This window comes from Zootoca vivipara, chromosome 17 (genome assembly GCF_963506605.1).
Source record: "Zootoca vivipara chromosome 17, rZooViv1.1, whole genome shotgun sequence".
Classification (NCBI taxonomy): Eukaryota; Metazoa; Chordata; class Lepidosauria; order Squamata; family Lacertidae; genus Zootoca; species Zootoca vivipara.
Window position 1 is genome coordinate 37,946,172 of NC_083292.1, and position 18,893 is coordinate 37,965,064.

Genomic DNA, 18,893 nt, shown 5'->3' on the forward strand with positions numbered 1-18,893 from the left:
CTTTGGCAAGATGGGAAAAGCTTGGTTTGTTTGCCTTGAGTGGCTTAACCAGGCATCCCCAAACTGCGGCCCTCCAGATATTTTGGCCTACAACTCCCATTATCCCTAGCTAAGAGGACCAGTGGTCAGGGAAGATGGGAATTGTAGTCCAAAACATCTGGAGGGCCAAAGTTTTGGGATGCCTGGGCTTAACAATCTCCCAGTGGCCGCTGTTCACACATCAGGATAAGCCAAGGGCAGCGGTCTTGTGGAACATCAGTGGCCCACATGGCCCAGTTGCCCCCACTTCACTCCTGCCTGGCACAAGCAGAAGGAATAAGCTAGCAGTCACAGTTAAGTTGGCTTCCCAACAATTCATGAGCTGGGCGTCTTGGCTTGTTCTTCTCTAACAAACCAGGATCCCCAGCCAGCCTTAAACCAAGGTTTGTTTGTCACTTTTGAATCTCGGCTTACTTCTTGCACTGGTAAAGAGAAAAGTGGGAGTGGTTGGGCAATGTGGTATAGGTTTTCCGGAAAATACTTGGTTTGCAACAGAAAATGTCCTATTGCCCATCTAATTTAGCATGTTAATTTTGCTTTGTAATTACTAAATAAACTGGAAACTTTGAAACGGCCAAGCTTGCCTAATAATTGTGTTTGCAGTTGTCACCTGTACATTCTTACTATCGAACTTCAGAAACAGGAAGTTTTACTGTGTGTGTGTGTGGGGGGGACCTGGCTTTGTAGAAATTTCTGCCCCGCATCACTGGGAACAGGGCTGCTGCTCATTCCCAAGAAGCCAAGAGCATGCCGTTCTGGCTTATTATCATGACATATGAACACAGTCAGTACCTACAAAGCTCTGCTTACACGGTTCAGCCAGGATAAGGGCTGGTAGCTGTGGGGAGCAGGCATGAGAATTGAACCAAGGAGATCCCCTCCCCTTTTTAAGCAGCCATAGCATTGAATTGGTGATACCCTGAAACTTTACAGCTTTATCAAAAAGCCACTGGATAAATTTCCTTCTGGGCTGCTTAACCACAGCAGCACACTTGCCGGTCTTTGACTGGCTGCATCAACTACTGCCCCAAAGGTGCAGTGAGCAGCCACGAATTCATTGCAAGAAAGTTTCACCTTTGAAGGTCTGTCTCATGCGGTGCTCCTTTCCTGTTCTGCGCACAAATTGCATTTCCCAAGGCCCTGTGTTTTATGGCAAGAGGTTTCAAGTGCTCTCTTCACAAGGCCTCCCAGCCCCACGGCAAGGATCAAGTGGCTTGTGTTTGTGCTGAGAGCCTCCCTCCACACCCACACATGCGCTGCACAGATGTTTCATGTCTCCAAATGTGTAAAATCACCACTGTGTTGCTACATCTTCCTCATCCCAGGCATAGGGACAGAGGTGACAAAGCAGCTGCATTTTCTAGTGGCTTTAAAGTTGCTTGGGGTTGGGGAGAAAAAACAAGTGTAGATTCGTCTGGTTTCCCAGATTACACTCTTTGTTGTGCAGGAGCAGGTGGCTGCTCTGCTGATATCTTGGCTCAAGTACATCATTGGAACAAAGGTGAGGAAATGAAGTTGCCTTGTTCCCCTAAGCAATTTTATTGTGACTCTTGGGGAGAGACTGGAAGGCAGTACTGCTTCTGAATATTAGTTGCTAAAAACCGGAGGAGGGGAGAGGGCTCTTGAGCTCGGGTCTACTGTGAGAGTCAGATCCTGAACGCCTCTTCTCATATTTCTGGCTTCACCTGTTGAAAAGCAAGGCTCCTTCCTTGATGTGGGGCTGGATGTGTGGAGCGGGCACATTCCTTCTTGGGCTCCCCACATAGTTGCCATGTGAATCCCAGATGGGTTAATTCATCCTGCAGTTGTGCCAAAGGACCTGGGCAGGGAGGGTCTCCTCCTGCTAAGCCAGGAGGACCACAGAGTAGACCTCTAGAGTGTGTTTGGCCACCAGCAAGTGGTATGTGTGGGGTTTGGTTGGTATGTGAACCTGGTACTTGCAGGAGGCCAAAGAAGAGCTTTGCTTCCAGCTTAAGGAGCTGAGAGAAGTTGAAGGAGGATGTAGGTGGCTGGAAGGAGTAGCAAGAGGCCATCTTGACTGTCTCTTAGTGCAGACCCCCCACCCACCACGAACCACCATTCGCAGGATTGGCAGCAGATATGTTATTTGCTTATGATAATATTTTATTCGCTTTATAATGTTTTAAATGTGAAGTTTATAGTTTGCTTCCTTTGGTAATGTTTTCTTTTGAAATGTTTTAAGATGTTTGTTTATTTATTTAGGTTAGCTATGCTACGTTGAATGTGCATTCTGCTTTTGTAATGTTTTATTTTGAAATCTTTAGGATAATATTTAGTTTCCTGTTAAGAATGTATACTTGTTGATTTTTTTGCAGTAATGTTTCATTCTGAATTGTTTTATTTGATGTTTTAATGTGTTGTAAACCGCTTTGAGTTTATTTTTTTCCGTTGAAGATATAAAGCGATATAGAAACAAAATGAATAACAACAGCAATGGTGAGGGGGAGAGCTAAAAGGCAGGGCTGGAAAAAGCATTTCAGATTCAGAGGGGCCAGTGCTGAGCATTTCAGGAGCTAGTCCTGCACTATCGTGGATGCTGGAGAAGTGCCACAACTCAGCCCCTCACCCTGGCATATTCTACTACCGGTAGCTACAATAGAATGGTTCTTTCAAGGCTGATTTTAGCAGGTGGAGGGGAGGAGCCCTGTGGGTGGTGGAAGGGGGCTGTGGAAGGCATATGTATGGGTGCCCCCCATCCTAGGCAGTTCTCTTGCTGCTGCTTGGATGCCAGTTGTCTGGGGTCTTCCCCGCTCCCCACAGAGGGGCAACTTTTAGAACTAGTGTGGCTAGACCTGCCCCTTGTGGGTGGTTGTTGAGTACACACAGATGGCAGTATATCCGAAAGCCCTTGCCCCCACCCAAAAAGAGAGAGAACTTTACTCACTCTCTTCTGATTTTGCTGCTCCATTCAATACTGAGCTGGGGAGTGTGCTTGGTGCATCTTGTTTTCTCGCGGAAACAGATACTGGGTGAGAGTTTTGAAAGAGGTGTAATCTTGGTCAGACCTTGTGCTGTTTCTGTGTAGCAAAGGGAGAGAAGAATTAGGGGGTGGGATGGGAGCCTTTTCTGAAGGAAAAGGAGGCCTCCTGCCTTGAACACAGCCTTGCATTGACTGTTTTTCAAGGTCTCCCCTGATCTTGGTTTTTTTGCATTGGACAATTTCTTTAGTGAGCAAGAGAAAAAGCACTTCTTTTTAAGCAAATGCTTTGCAGTCCTGTGTACAAGGTACTAAGCAGTATTTCACATGGAATTTTTAAATTTTTTATTATTATTTATTTCATAACATTTATATACAGCTTGATTGTAAAAAAACAACCCTCAAAGCAGTTTACAACAAATAAAACGTTAAAACCAAGAGTAAAGAGTGCATGAATAAACATGCATGGGATTGTGCTATTTGGGGAGGGAATACTTTGTCATAGATGGCTTGGGGACGCCTGTGTCTCTATGTTAGAGGCTTAGGTGATTGTGTTTCAACTCTTGAGTTTTTCCCACAGGGCCCTGATTTGGTAGGAGTACAAAGGGTTGCGCACCTCTCTGCCAAGCGACCTGTAAGCAGTTATGGATTAAGGCAAGGAACTTGTAGGGACCCCCACCCCTGGATGTTTCTAGACTCCCAGCAATTGTTTCCAGTGGTCAGGGATGATGGGCTTAGAGTCCACAGTCTGCCTACCTCCAGATTAGGGAAGGGGAAGAATGGAGTGACGAAACTTTGCTGTAGGTCTGCTTGTTTCAGGCTGGATGTGGAACTGGGCACAGGGTGAAGCAGCATTTGAAGTGGCGGGGTGTGTGGGTGTCTGTGGGTGGGTGCTAGGAGCTAAGCTGGTGCCTCTATTGTCCAATGAGGTTCCTGGAACTGGTGGTAAACCCAAAGGATCAAGGAAGCTGGTGATCTTCACACTCACATAGGAATGTAGGAAGTCAGTCCCTTGGTTCAGCTGGCTCAGTGTTGTCCACACTGGCTGGCAGCAGCTGTCTAGGGTTTCAGGTAGGGGATATCACCAGCCTTACCTGGAGAAGCTGGAGATTGAGCTTGGGACTTTCCACATGCAGGGCGTGAACTCTGTACCACTGAGCCATGACCCTTTTCCTGCTTGCCATTGCCAAGGAGCCCTGTTGCATCTTCTTTGTGTGTTTTGAGATAGCAAGAAGCATCTTTTAGTTCCCCTGAGACACATGCATGTCTTCCTGGGCTCAGAAGTTACCCTCCGTGAGCTGTGTGTACGCCCTACATGTTTCTAACCCCTTTTTGCTGTCCTTCATAGAAAGAGGAGGAGTAATTCTGGGCAGGCTGCCTTTACCCACCATTATTGACCTTAAAAACACACACACAAAACCCCTTATAAGCTTCAGAGGAATCCCAGTGTTTATAAGAATACAGTTGTAAAACACCTGGGGTAAGCTGAGAACAAGAGGTGTTTGTTAACAAGAGTTAGGACTTGCAGTCTAATTTTCTACCCTCTTAAAAAAAAGCATCTTCCAGCCCCCAAATTGTGCTTGTCTGCCTAGTAATCTCTGCTTTCTGCAGATACCATGACATTAGGAAGTCTGTTTGGTACAGTGCAGGAATCTGGCCTTTGGAGTGGCACTGAAGGAAATTGAGCTTCCTCCCATTATGTATCACGGCAGCCAGAGGGGAGGGTTGTACCTGTCTCTACTTGAATAAATTGTTTGGAAATATGCTTTTTCTGTTGTTATTGTTAATGACTTTGGAGTGTTTTATGGGGAGTGATTTATAAATGACAGAAACAATTAAAATAATCATGGGTCTTTGGGTGAGGAACATCTTTGCAAATATTTTCTGCAGAATTGGAACCCTGAAATGTGACAGCACAAACTATTAAAGGATTTTCTTAGCATAATGGGAGCTATCTATACAAAACTGCTGATCAAACAAATAGGTAGGTCCCTTGAGTCTGTTGGCGCCTCAGCTTGATTTAAATTAGTGGCTTGAATTTTTTTTTTTGTTATTTAAAACAATGTAGACCCTGTAGACCCTGTTGACAAAAGTATGTCTCCACTAGCAGATCTCAGTTCAGCATGCCTTATGTTTGGTTTGGAGAGCAGTTGGCTGTCAGTTCATTGATGAATCCGTGGTAATTGCAGAATATGCTGGTAGGCCAGGCTGCCCTGTTAAAAGAAAATCTGTTGTCTGTTTCTGTCTTTTGTGGAATAAGCATGCTATTTAGTGTTGTAGCTTTTTATAGCTTCCGATGACTTAAAAAATACTTCAATCTCTGCATATCATGAGTGTTACCTTGGGAGTTGGTAGCTAGTGCAAATTGACCCTACTTCCTTCCCTTTTTATATTGCAGGGGTGGGGCACATTTTCAACCCAAGGGAGGCATCCTCTGGTGGACAGCCTTTCGAGGGCCAGGGGCCAAGGTGGCTGTCCAAGCCAAATCAGTGTCATGTGATGCTTGCTGTTATGCAGTGGGTGGCGCTGTGGTCTAAACCACTGAGCCTCTTGGGCTTGCCGATGAGAAGGTTGGCAGTTCGAATCCCTCGCAACAGGGTGAGCTCCCGTTGCTCTGTCCCAGCTCCTGCCAACCTAGCAGTTTGAAAGCACGCCAAAAAGTGCAAGTAGATAAATAGGTACCGCTGTGGCGGGAAGTTAAACAGCGTTTCTGTGCGCTCTGGTTTCCACCATGGGCAGGGTGGATTTGAAAGACTTGATTTAAATCTTTTTTAAAAAAAAACAGAAAGACTTATTCTTGCTGGTATAATCTTAATATTTACAAGCAGAGGAAGGTTTCATTTTTGGAATAATAAATTTTCAGAGTAGTTTTTACAGTTATATCAAAAATCACTGATTTGGTTATACTATTAGAAATACATAGACAGGTAATTATGAAATTATTGTGATGTTTAATAAGTTAACTGTTTATATTTGGACAGCCTTTCTTCTGTATTTTATTGGAAGGAGAAAAATGATCATTTCCTTAACAATTTAAACAATTTATTCAACTAAAGCAATAACATTATAGCATATGTATCCATGTTTGTTAACTGATGTGGTTAAACTTAAAAAAAAAGAAGACTGAGTTTTAGCACACATGAAAAACTTAAAACAAATCCTTATTTTTTGATGAATAGCCTTTGGACTATAATGTAACTTAAATAGAAAACTATCTTTAGAAAGATTTTTTCCTCCAAAAGCATTTTATTTTAAAAATCTGATTTAAATTTTTTAAAATCCAATTTTTAAAATTAAAAAAATCATTGATTTTTATCCACCCTGGTCACGGTGTTCCGTTGCACCAGAAGCGGGTTAGTCATGCTGGCCACATGATCCGGAAACCTGTCTGTGGACAAACGCCGGCTCCCTTGACCTGAAAGTGGAGATGAGCGCTGCAACTCCATAGTCGCCTTTGATTGGACTTAACCGTCCAGGGGCCCTTTACCTTTTTACCTTTACCTATGCAGTAGGCTGCGTACCAGCCTTGTGCAAGCCACAGTTTTCTACATGTACCCACCTCTCCATCCTCCCATCCAGACACATAATAATAATAATAATAATAATAATAATAATAATAATAATAATAATAAATTTTTATTTATACCCCGCCCTCCCCAGTCAAAAACCGGGCTCAGGGCGGCTGACACCAACAGAACCACAACAAAACACAAAAACAATCAATTAAAATACAGATTAAAATACAGTATTAAAATTTAAAGTGCAGCCTCATTTCAAGTAGGCCATAAGTGGCTGACACCAACAGAACCACAATAAAACATAAAAACAATTAGTTAAAATACAGATTAAAATACAGTATTAAAATTTAAAGTGCAGCCTCATTTCAAGTAGGCCATAAATCCAAGCCATGAGGGAGAAAAACACAGGGGTCAGGCTGAGTCTAACCCAAAGGCCAGGCGGAACAGCTCTGTCTTGCAGGCCCTGCGGAAAGATGACAAATCCTGCAGGGCCCTGGTCTCCTGGGAAAGAGCGTTCCACCAGGTTGGGGCCAGTACTGAAAAGGCCCTGGCTCTAGTAGAGGCCAATCTAGCCATCTTATGACTCGGGATCTCCAGAATATTATTGTTTGTGGACATAAGAGGCGTTAATCACAACTCTGGAACACTTTGCAGCTTGTTTTGTTTTTTAAACCTCACCAATGGCAGGAGAGCTTGCAAGCAAATAAATACTACCGTACTTAATTAGAACAATTAATTGTTTGATGCTGTGCAGGGTGTGTGATGGCATGGGGAAATAGGCAAGATTTCATTGTGCTGTCCTAGTAATTTTGATGAGTGTGAGAGGCTGGAGATCTCTGGAATTTGGAAATGGATAGAGCTGTTTCTGTTACACTGCCCTGGGGAGGGGCCTCTTTTCAGTCAGGGCTGCATTCCCTCCTGGACAGGGCCAAAGACCAAAGTGGGCAAAGTAGCAGTTGTGACTCTTTAACTTTTGTCCAGTGGGCTAGATTCTGTTCTATGCTGACCATGAAGCATTGCCACAGCTCAGGCCTATGTTCCCACCAGGCAGAGGCGCAAGAGAGGGCAGTGGCAGAGGTGTGTCCTGGGGACAGTGCTGAGGACCAGATTGAGAGGGCTGGAGGTTCCCACCCATACTGTGCTACAGTGAGAAGCTTTGTTCTGTGTTTTTTTTAGTTCTGTTCCCTGGTGGTTACATTCCTTGCCTCATGAGAGAGAGAATAGACTAATTTAAAAATGCTAAAAGGGGTATGTAAGCTTTTATTAGGTTTCAGGTGCTTTACACCTTGAGTTTCATCTTGTTCTTGCATTAGTAACAATATATGGGCCCAGCAAGGAACAATTGTTGCTAGTGTCTTTCCCTCTTTGAGGCAATAAAGAGGATCTAGCAAAACTACCTGCTGAACATAGCAATGATGCAGGCTTTTTTTGGGGGGGGGGGTTCGCTTCCTGGCAAGGTTTCTGCAGAAGGAGCACCTTCTGAGGCGGCCCTGCCCTCTGTCCCCAATGTGATGGGAGCAGATTGGAGCACAGTCTGTTGCACTGCTTGGATCTTTATATCAGCAGTTCAGGGACAAGACTTGCCCATCTGGCTTACAGTTTGGGACCAGAGATCACAAGGGCCGCAGAATGCAGTTAGAGCTGCCCTTGAGTGGCCTGACTGCGTGGATTGCAGTTGCCCATGCACACGCTGTGTGGCAGCCTCGTTGAGGAGGGGCCATCGTTCTGCATCTGGGGGTGGGGATCTTGAACTTGGGCCGCATGCGTGGAGTCTGGGAAACCTGATGGCTCCTTCTCTGCTGCAGAGTAAGGCCAGGGGGAAATCTGTGACGGCAGCAGTGGGGTGGATGGGGGAGACATAATTCTTCGTCTGCCCTCTGCTTTCCCCACACTGGCGAATACCCTGTCTGGCTGGGGGAGGATTGTATAGGTTTGCCTCTTGCTTGCCTGGATTCAGAATAGAGGGGTGTGTGTAAGTTGTGTGTAGGATAAAATTTACATCCATTGCTCCACCCATTTTTGCCCCTGACCCCGCCCACCACTGGCATGTGGCCTCAGGCTGAGAAAGTTTTCCTGCTCCTGTTCCAAATGCTTGGACTACCCTACTGGAGGATCTTAATCAGGCAGAGAATGGACACTGCCAGTCAGAGTTGACATCACTAGTCAGCTTGGTCTAAGGCAGCTCCTTATACATCTCCTTACAACTCCTTACAAGTCTTGACTCCAGCATCCACCCTGGCTTCCTGAGCACTGCTGGTTCTTGATAGTTACGAAGCTGGTCTTCAGAGAGTGGATTTCGTGACCCTGCCTCTCTGCAAGGTAGAATCACAAGGATTCATGCAGATGGTGGCATTGTGGTTGTGTGCTGTTTAGGGTAAGAATCTGTTCTGCCAGGCTGTGGAAAGGGAAGAGCAGAAACACCTTTTTTAAATTGGAGATCACATTTTTTAAATGCTCCCATTTCTGTTGGGCTTTTCAATAGGGAGCCTTTTGACCCGAGGCATGTGCTGGCTGGTGCTGAAGGAGTTGTAGCCCAAAACATCTGGAGGGCATCAGGTTGGCAAATGCTGCCCATTAGCATGCTTGCCTTATTAGTATTTGGCAAGTGAAGCTTAAAAACGCCAAAACTGCCATGCTTTGCCTAATATTGCAGTTGCATCCTGTAATCCATTCATTGTTGCTGATGAACTTTACGAAACACATTTTTTTCTTCAGGAAAATTAAGTGTTGCAGTAATTTCCACCCCACATTGCCACCTTATCCCGTGGCTTTACCAAAGGAGTCTTCCTGGCTCATGGGTGGTGACTTTGTGCACCAACTGATCTTCTTCCTCCTTGCTCTTTCCAGCTGCCTTTCCACATCGGCTGAACCTTTTCTACTTGGCCAATGATGTCATCCAGAACTGCAAAAGGAAAAATGCGATTGTGTTCCGTGAATCGTTTGCCGAAGTGCTCCCGGAGGCCGCCGCTTTGGTGAAGTAAGTTGATGACTTCCCCCTGCATTTCTCATCCAACACAACAGAAGTCTTTTCGTTTTGCTGCTTGCCCCAAACTCAAGTTGGTGTGCGGAGGAGGCTGGTTGGATTTCTTTGTTTGCTTTGTGAATGAACAGCAAGGCATGTGTGAAAGCAGGTTCTGTCACAGGGTACTTCTGAGGAAGCAGAAAGCTCAGTACGAGGGCAGGGCAGTGGCTTCTTCGTTAGGCAGGCTGTGCTAAGTGACAACACTCCTTGGCACTTTTCAGGGAACAAGACAGAAGGTCTCTGTCCCAAAGATCTTAAAATCTAAAATAGTTTCGTGATTTTAGCTCTGAAGCCACAGGATTTCGTGTTGATATTCAGCTGTGGCTGGGGCAGATGGGAATTGTAGCCCAAAAACAAACTGGAGGACATCCGGTTGGTGAAAACAGTCCTAAGGGAAAGGTATTAGGGGAAGATTTTTGCCTTTTCTCAGCGAACTATCCCTGTTTGCAGGTGTTGCTTGACTGCCTTGATCTAACCCCTGGTTTTACAAGCGCAGCACTGTTTTCCCTTTAGTAAGGACAACTTGTGCTAACTGAAAGCCAGGGCGTTGCCAGATGAAAAGATACTTTAGTCCATCTGTGAGCTCTGTCAATGCATTTCTTAAATTTGCACATGGAAAAACAGTCTACAGCTTCACCTTTTAGATGTATGTCTATTTCATGGTAGGAATGCACCTCTGGAGTGGAGGAAGAGACTTTAGCGAGTGGCAGATCCCTGCACTAGTGTTGTAAGATATGTGCTGAGGCTAAGACTCCTATTTATGTCAGAATTTGCATGTTTTTTGTGGAATTTTTTTGGGGGGGAATATCAGTTGTACATATTTTAGCCATTTGCCCCAACCTGTGCTGGTTGCTATCCCCACCTTCAGAAAATTATTGAAAGAGAAGGTAAGGTGAGAAGCCTCCTTTTTGCATTTTATTTTAATCAGCCATCTCTTCTGGCACCTTGTATGTGCATAGAGGAGAGGGCAAATTGATGCACTAGAAATAGTCATGTTATCTATGTGTCCTTTTCAGAGATCCATCAGTCTCCAAATCTATAGAAAGAATCTTTAAAATCTGGGAAGATCGAAATGTGTACCCAGAAGAAACCATCATCTTACTGAAAGAAGCTTTAAGTAAGTTCTCCATTACTCTTTTTTCACATCTGTGCAGTTGTGGTGATGACTAGAGCGTGGGTGAGGCAGAGTTTGGTTTGAGATTACGAGGACAACGTTTTATCCTTTAAATCCATTAGCTATCATCTCCCTGCACCTGCACAGAAGTCAGTAGTGGCATTTTGCTTAGGGAGGAGAATTCTGGACTGTCTGCCACAGGTTGCTGTGGTTTACACCACTTGCCACTTAACTTCTGTCCTTAATTTTAAATATCCTAAAGGTTATTTAAATATCCAGCCCTGGGGAAACCCAGCCAGGTGGGTGGGGTATAAATAAATTAATAATAATAATAATAATAATAATAATAATAATAATAATAATAATAATTACAGTTCTATGTGACACTGGTGAGTGATGCAGTCTTTTAGCTTGCTGGGGCAATAAAGTTCCAGTTCAACATTTCCGAGTGGAAAGTTCATTCAGTACATTTTTGTATGCAACTGTTAGGAAACTCTCCAGAGAATCAGGATCCCCCCTTGTTCCAGACTAACCTAATAGCCCTGCAGAGTAGCATTTGTACACTTAAGCCTCACAGGTGGTCATGATGTTGCACGATAAGTCCTGGTTTTGCTATTTTGACGATGCTTTTCGTTTGGGGTGCTGGTGTTAGCAGGTACCACCTCCCTTGTAATGCAGCCCTTGCCCCAGTCAATAGACTTCTCTTGCAGCAAGAGATCCTTTAACGTTGATTTCCAGGTTATCTATAGCCTTGCTGTTCCTCAGAGCTTGTTTGTCTGCAGAGCCCCTACTGATTAAATGCTGGGCTGGGTGGGCCATGAAAATAGAATGAGTTGTGGGGAGTGGCATGTTCAAAAAGTGTGAGAGACTTCCGTATTTAATTTGCACGGTGGAATCTTTCAAGTCCATTTAAGCTGCCAGACATCCATGGACATAAGGCTTCCTGTCTGCGCTCACAAGCCAAGCGAAAGGGGCTTTTAAACTACTGCCTGCAAATTCACTTGAGGTCCCAACTCTGTTCCTTGAGATTGCCAACTTCGTCCTTTTCATGTAAAGCCTGATTGAAATCCTGAAAGGCGGAGGGACCCGTCCTCAGAAGTTTCTGCATTGTAAGCTCAGATTTTTGGTTTTAAGTCTCCTGCTGCTTTGCCTTGTCAAATGTTTACCAGCAGGTATCAACCTCTATTGGTCTCTCTCTTTCTCTCCCTTTTTTTATTTTAAACATGTATAGAGACTCCTAAAGGGCATCCCATAATCTCAGACTGCAAAACAAAAAACAAAACAAAACAAAAATGTTTTCCAGGTTCCACTTTCAAAGCTCAGAAGCAGCAGAAAGAAACTCAGAGCAAACAGCCAACTAAGTCATGGAAGAAACCGCAAAGTAAGGAAATCCTCACGGGAAACGGTCTGAGCTTTTAATATGTTAACCTCCTTGAGGAACAGCCTAGAAAAGACACACACACAGCAAAAAAAAAAAAACCTCACCGTAGGCACTCACGGTGCCTTGTGTTCTTCGTCAGGCTGGCAGCGTCCTTTGCTAAAGGCACCAAGAGAGGCACTTCTTAAAATTATGCAGGACATATGACTCTGTTTAAATTAGCCCATGGTGTACAGAGAAAAGACGTGGTGGGGTGTTTAGGGGAGCTGAAAGACGGCGAGGCAGCACGCATGCTTAGTGAGTGGCAATTTAAGCCTGGCTGGTCAGACTTGAAGCCAAGGACCTGCATCCAGTGGCAGAGGACTAGGTTAACTTAAACAGCAGGCTCCTTTAAAAGCAGCGGGGAGAGAGAGAGCATGCAGATAACAAACCGTCTTTGGCATTCTCGGAGAACAGCTTAAAAGTCACCAGCACAGCAGCAGTACAGACAGGAAAGCCCCAAATGGCTAAGAGAAGATGACCAATGGGACGTCAGACAGGAAAGGCTTCTGTCAACCGCATTAGGCTAATATTTGGGAGTTGGGCTTGGATCCACCTGGAAACCAGTTTGGCAGAAGGCCGAAAGCCTATCTCTAACGGCATGTTGTTCCTCTGTCAGGAGAAGAGACGTAACGGATGCTGCAAATAGTCTTCATTTTGCTAAGCAACATCTGGATTTATCCTGAAAGGAGTATTCCGTTCTTCCTCTCTGGAAGCAGCAAATTAGAGCAAGGAAGCTAAGGCATTGCTTTCCAAGCATTTGGCAGGGGTGGGGGATACCGCAGAATGACCCACCTCTCACAAGAAGTTGCCCGTCACATCTCTGCATTAGTTGCTGCCCTGCACTAGGACAGAACAGGCATTCATGCAGAGGAGCAGATGGATGAGGGGATTCCTCCTCTTGCCTCTTTTAGAGTAAGAGGCACAGCAGTGCGCTCAGAGGTTTTGGGGAGCGGGACGGTTGGTGGCAGAGGGCTGTTCCTGGGGAGCAACCAACCTGGGTGTATCACTCCCTGCATGTGTGAAGCATCCGTGTTACAATTGAGTGTGGAGGGAGGATAGTGGCTTCCTGCTGGGGGATTTTGCACAGACCCTTGCATGTGGGAAATGAAGGAGGGGGTTCTCCTCTAGAATGCTGCACCTACCTGCACAATCTTCCTTAAACACCTTGTTCCTTTGTTCCCACAGCCTCTACAAATCCCAAAGCTGCACTGAAGTCCAAGATAGTTGCAGAATTTCGAGTAAGTCCAGTAACCTCCTCACCTTATTCTGAACTCTGCATCCATATCTGCCTTAAGATGGAGTGTCAATGAGGTAGCAGACTGGGTAGGGTAGACACTCCAAGGAGCTCTGCAAGTTTTTCAAGCTACCCATAGGGATGCGGGCGTAAACAAGAAACTTAAGAAGAGCATGCTGGATCAGGCCAGTGGCTCATCTAGCCCAGCATCCTGTTCCCACAGTGGCCAACCAAGGGAAGCCCACAAGCAGAATCCAAGCACAAGAGCGCCAACCTCTTTTGCTGCTTCCAGCAGCTGGTCTGAACGGGAAGGCAGAGCATGGCCATCGTGGCTAGTTGCCATTGATAGCCCTCTCCATGAATTTGTCCAGTCTTTTTTTGAAGCTGGTGGGTGTAACTACCCACATGAGAGGGAATTCCATAGTTTTAGAAGGAGCCCGTGAAGAAGTGCTTTTTTGGAAGCAGCACAAATATGGCCAATCCCCCATATTTGAAAACAAAAAATCTAGCATGTCTTGTTCATTCTCTCTCTCTCTCGCTTTTTACACACACACACACACAACCAGTCATGTGCTTGGATGTATTTTGACATATCCACATATTTTAAAAAGATTAGAAGGGGCAGATTTGGAAATCCTATTACAAAGGCCAAAGTATAGAACCTGGAGCCTTGTTAGCAGCTTGGTCAACCGGAGGAGGAGGCATATCCGGGGCCTGCGTGTTCTTGCTGCTGGGTGTGTATTTAATGGTCACCTTTTGCCCACTGCCACACAGTGTGGCGCATTGTTGCCCTGGTGGTCGAGATGGCAGTCAAGAGGTCAGAGGTCAGCACTGTACAAGGGAGGGAGGTCAGGGAAATTGGGTGTTGGAGGGGCAGAGAAGCTACCCTAGAAAAATGCCATGCCGGAAAAATGTCTTGCGTGCCCCACATCTGCAACGGTTTCCCATCTTTCTGTACACAAGTGGGACTCCCCACCCCAAGAATTGGAAGCATTTGCACTGCATTCTTCTCTCCCTGCCTGCCTCCCCGCAAAGTACTTTCAGCTTCATAAATCAGTTTGCTTCCATTTTTGTGTCTGACGGAATCCACACCTCTCATTTTTCTTCTCTCTCTCTCTCTCTCTCCCTCCCTCCCTCCCTCCCCCCCTCCCTCCCTCCCCATCCAGCCGCAGTCCCTGGTTGATGAGCTGCTCTGCTACAAGCGGTCCGAGGACCAGATAGAGCTGAAGGAAAAGCAGCTCTCCACCATGCGAGTCGACGTCTGCAGCACCGAGACTCTGAAGTGCTTAAAAGGTGCAGTGCACAGGCAGGGTGGGGCATCGGGTTTCCCTTAAGCCACGTTACCTTAAGAATTGCCTGAACCCTTATATATTCCTGCCTGTATACAAGTACGCACACTCCTATCCTCCCATGTCCACCAAGGTGTAGGGTCAATGGCTTGTCTCCACAAAGTTCTGCTCAGAGTAGTTCCCGAGTAGTTAGGTCTACTAACTTAATTGGGTCTACCCTGAAGATCTCCCAGGGTGGGAGGCTGGGAGGAGAAAAGGAAGCTCCCAGGTGAGAGGTGGGAGAGTCCACCACCTTCTGTGTGAGACAAGAATTAAAATCTACCTTTGGGAGAGGGCTTTGTATTGTATTCTAATTTCTCTCTCTTTCTCTTTTGCTTTGATGTTTCTTTACTTTTAGTTTGTTTTTTATTATATTGTATCTTGAAAAGTTTCAGCAATTTTTTTAAATAAAAAAATGAGTCTGAGTAGGACTAGCATTAGCCATCACCTGCTGTCTTTCAAGGGAGGGAGGGTCAGTCTCTCTTGCTCTCTCTCTTCCCCCTGCTAAGCAAAAAAAACCCAAAACCTCCTTTCCCTTTCAGACAAAACAGGGGGAAAGAAATTCTCCAAGGAGTTTGAGGAGGCGAGTGCCAAGCTGGAAGAGTTTGTCAACAGCCTGGGCAAGCAGGTGAAAAGCGGCCCATCCTTGACAGAGGTGCTCGAGAACGCGGGGATCTTCTACGAAGCGCAATACAAGGAGGTCAAGGTGGTGGCAAATGTGAGTGCAAAGGGCCTTCTCCACTCCATAAAGCAGCCTCCCTGCTGAGCACATGGTGCTCTCCAAGTGTCTTGGACTACAACACCCATCAGCCCTGGGCATTGGCCAGGGGGGCTTGGTGGAGTTGCCGTCCGAAATGTCCCACAAGCACCAAGTTCAGAAAGGCTAAAACATCAACTGAGTCAGTGTAGTTAACCCAGTCTCATGTTCACTGGAAACCAGTGGCTTTCAAACTGTGCTATTGGGAGTGGAGGGCAGTTTCCCTCCAGAACTCTACTGAGGATTTCTTAACAAACAGATTGGTGATGAACAAGCAGCCAGTTCTGTGTTGCTCTGGGCAACCACAGGAGAGCATTGGGTGTGCTCCAGAGTGTCCTCTTGGTTCATGCGGGGCAGCACCCAGGTGTAAGGGGCAGAGTCTCTTCAGTGGTGGCACCAAAACATCATAGGATCATCTTCGTTGTTCCCGCAAGGGGACAATGACAATAAAGATATCTTATCTTGAAATCCCTTCTCCAACCCGCTGCAACCACAGCTAAAGAATCACTGACAGATGGCCACCCAACCTCTGCTTAAAAATCTCCAATGAAGGAGAGTCCGCCACCTCCTGAGGGAGTCTGTTCCACTGTCAAATAGCTCTTACAGCCAGGAGGTTTTTTCCTAATGTTTAGTCAGAGTCTCCTTTCTTGTAATCTGAATGCATTGGTTCAGGTCCTACTTTCTGGACAGCAGAAAGCACAAATATTTGTGCACGCTTGTTAAAGGTAAGACGTGAACACTGCTTTTCTCTCTCTCATTCCACCACTTTGGCCAGGCTTACAAGACCTTTGCTAACAGAGTGAACAACCTCAAGAAGAAACTGGATCAGCTGAAGGCGACGCTTCCTGACCCTGAAGAATCGCCAGTCCCCTCCCCGAGCATGGACGCCCCCTCCCCGACTGGCTCGGAGTCTCCCTTCCCTGGGATGGGGGAGGACGACAACTCCCCTGGTCCAGGGCCAGAAAGGGAGAAGTCTCCGACTCCAGAGCCCGCAACGGACAATCGTGATGTGGAGGATATGGAGCTCTCCGATGTGGAGGAGGAGGAGGAGGCCCCAAAGATCATTGGTAGGTTGTCCATCAGTTGGGGGGGGCGTGTTCCCAAAGTGGACAGTACTGCCCCCTTGGGGGCACTGGGGTTACTTAAGGGGGACACCAGAGTTTTAAATGACTATTGGAGTTTGAAACGTTTGCAGCAAGAGCTGGTTCAAGCTCATCAGTTTTGTTGAATGAATTAAACTAAATAGTTTGAATCAGATTTTGTGATTCAATATGCAGTTAATTGTTACTGTTTTGAATTTTATCGTGTTCTTTCCATTGTGGGTCGTGCAAAGCACTCTTCTATATAATGTTTTTCATAGGGGGCACTGGGGATGAGTTTAGGAAACCAAGCTGGCAGTTGCCCCAGAAGGTTTATGAAACACATAAACTGCCACATCAGGGTGGGGTGGAATAAGGAACGGAAATGGTTAGAATTGTTCTAAACTTTGTTTCGCACACACAGACAGTAATGCAAACATGATGAATGACCATATGAATGAATTCTGTGCATTTTCCATCTCCAACTTCGTGCCCTTTGGATGTTTGGCTGCCAATCCTATTATCCACTGCCAGCATGGGGAGTGCATTCTAATACCTGGAGGGTCCCTGCTTAGGGAAAGCTGGTGTGGACTGAGCAATGCCCTCTCCTCACTGTCTCCTCTCTGTGTCTTTTGTACCAGTGGACGAACGGAAAGAGAAGCCGGCTGTTTCAACAATGCCCCCTGCAAAGATGGTTGAAAGCATCCCGAAAATGTCTCCTTCCACGACAGCTGCAGCAGCAGTAGCAGCAGCAGTGCCACCACCGCAAGCAGCAGCAGCAGCAGTAGCAGCAGTGCTACCTGCTCCGGGTGTGGCAACGCTGGCTCCAAGCCCCATCACCCCTCTGACCCCTAAGCCGGCTACCCCAGCAGCACCCCTTCCTCAGTCCCCTGCCCTCGCCTTGCCGAACCTTGCCAATGTGGATTTGGCTAAGATCAGCTCCATTCTCAGCAGCCTCACCTCGGTGATGAAGAACACAGGTGAGAGTCACGTGTCCTGGTGCTCGGTGACACCTGGACTGGGTCTTGGGTGTCTGTGTCAAGGGGTGGAGTCCTGAGGTTAAAGAGCGCCTTTGGGCTGGGACTTTGCAGGCTGAATAAATGATGCAAACTGGGTCTATGTTCTCCTTGCATAACCTGCCTCTCTGCTTGTTAGTTGTGGGAGGGGCAGTGGCACTGAAGCCCCGCCCCCAACACTGGAAACCACATTTGGCCACCCTTCTTGGTGTGAGGTCTGCATTGCTTGCTCACTTTTTCCAGCATATCTTTGTACCCATGAGAGCTAGAAAAGTTTAAAAAGAAAAGAAAAGTGGAAATGTTTGGGGAACTGAATTCTCCTCCAAACTCTGCTTCTTACGGGTTTTCTTCACCTCCACAAAGTCCTGGCCCAACCTGACTTCCCAGCCTTTGGCACCCTCTCTCCCTCTTGCATTTTTTTTATATGGTAACTGAGCTTCTTGGAGTTTGGGGGTGAACCATGGTCCTTATCCTGCCTTGGGGGTGTGTCAGGCCCAGAGGCTTCTGTATAATTCCACGTTGTGCAACCTTTTCTTCTCTCCAGGCGTCAGTCCTGCCTCGAGACCTTCTCCTGGCACCCCAGCCAGCCCAACGACACTTATGAGCGGTCTGAAGACCACAGGGATGGGCCCCCTGACTGCCCCTCCAAACCCTTTGGCCAATATCTTCTCCAAAGTCGAGATCACCCCCGAAAGTATCCTCTCGGTGCTCTCCAAGAGCCAGAGCCAGTCTGCACCAGGCCTGCAAGGTAAGTAGGTAGTCAGCCTGGGAGGGATGGGGCCAGTGGTCAAACTGAGCCTCCCGCGAGCATTAATGGGGGACTCCCTTGCTGGAATGGACCTTCTTAGTTGCCCCCCCCCCCCCGGCTGATGCAGCTTGCTCCTTGAAGAGCAGCTTCAAGCTTAAAATGTGCCAGAATGTCCTTAGTATTGTTTTCAGGGGGAATGTTTATTTAGGGTGATTTCATACTCCTAGTTAACCGATTGGAATCAGCCTGCTTGATGTTGGATGTCATCTTCAGTTTATATTCATTTTGCAAAGGTTGGGATCCAAGTAAGTTCTGCTTAATGGACTGAGATTCAGTTGCATTGGCTAATTTAAGCAGTTCTCCTCTTAAGTAGGACTAACATTTGAGACAACCCTGTATCCCAAAATCACAGTGATACATAAAATAACTTGTGGCCACATGCCTGCTTGACTCAGGTAGAGGGGAATTAGGGCTCTCGGAGGCCACGTTGAGATTGGCAGAACTGTGTGGTTGCAGATTGGGGCTTCCCGGGACCCTTGGCCAGCAGCAAAATAATCCAATAAAACGGTTAGATAAAATAACAACCTGGGTTGGCTTCAATTCTAAAAGGATTTTAAAAATAACTGGCAAAGGGTCGCTGAAAGGCTACTGCTTTATGGAGGTAGTTCTCTCGCCCCTCT

At 46.3% G+C, this 18,893-nt stretch overlaps 1 protein-coding gene across 2 annotated transcripts in view; it reads left to right on the forward strand.

The window, feature by feature from the left end:
• The window catches only part of RPRD2 (regulation of nuclear pre-mRNA domain containing 2), a 39,527-nt gene that overhangs the window by 14,121 nt on the left and 6,513 nt on the right, over positions 1–18,893 (forward strand). Inside the window, exons 2-10 of one of the 2 annotated variants that reach the window (XM_035098111.2) lie at positions 9,343–9,472; positions 10,534–10,634; positions 11,863–12,012; positions 13,237–13,289; positions 14,452–14,578; positions 15,156–15,331; positions 16,146–16,437; positions 17,091–17,429; positions 18,010–18,213. In XM_035098111.2, the coding sequence (XP_034954002.2) occupies positions 9,343–9,472; positions 10,534–10,634; positions 11,863–12,012; positions 13,237–13,289; positions 14,452–14,578; positions 15,156–15,331; positions 16,146–16,437; positions 17,091–17,429; positions 18,010–18,213 (1,572 nt within the window). The remainder of the gene's footprint in view (positions 1–9,342; positions 9,473–10,533; positions 10,635–11,862; positions 12,013–13,236; positions 13,290–14,451; positions 14,579–15,155; positions 15,332–16,145; positions 16,438–17,090; positions 17,430–18,009; positions 18,214–18,893) is intronic. The other variant, XM_035098112.2, reaches the window with a different exon arrangement.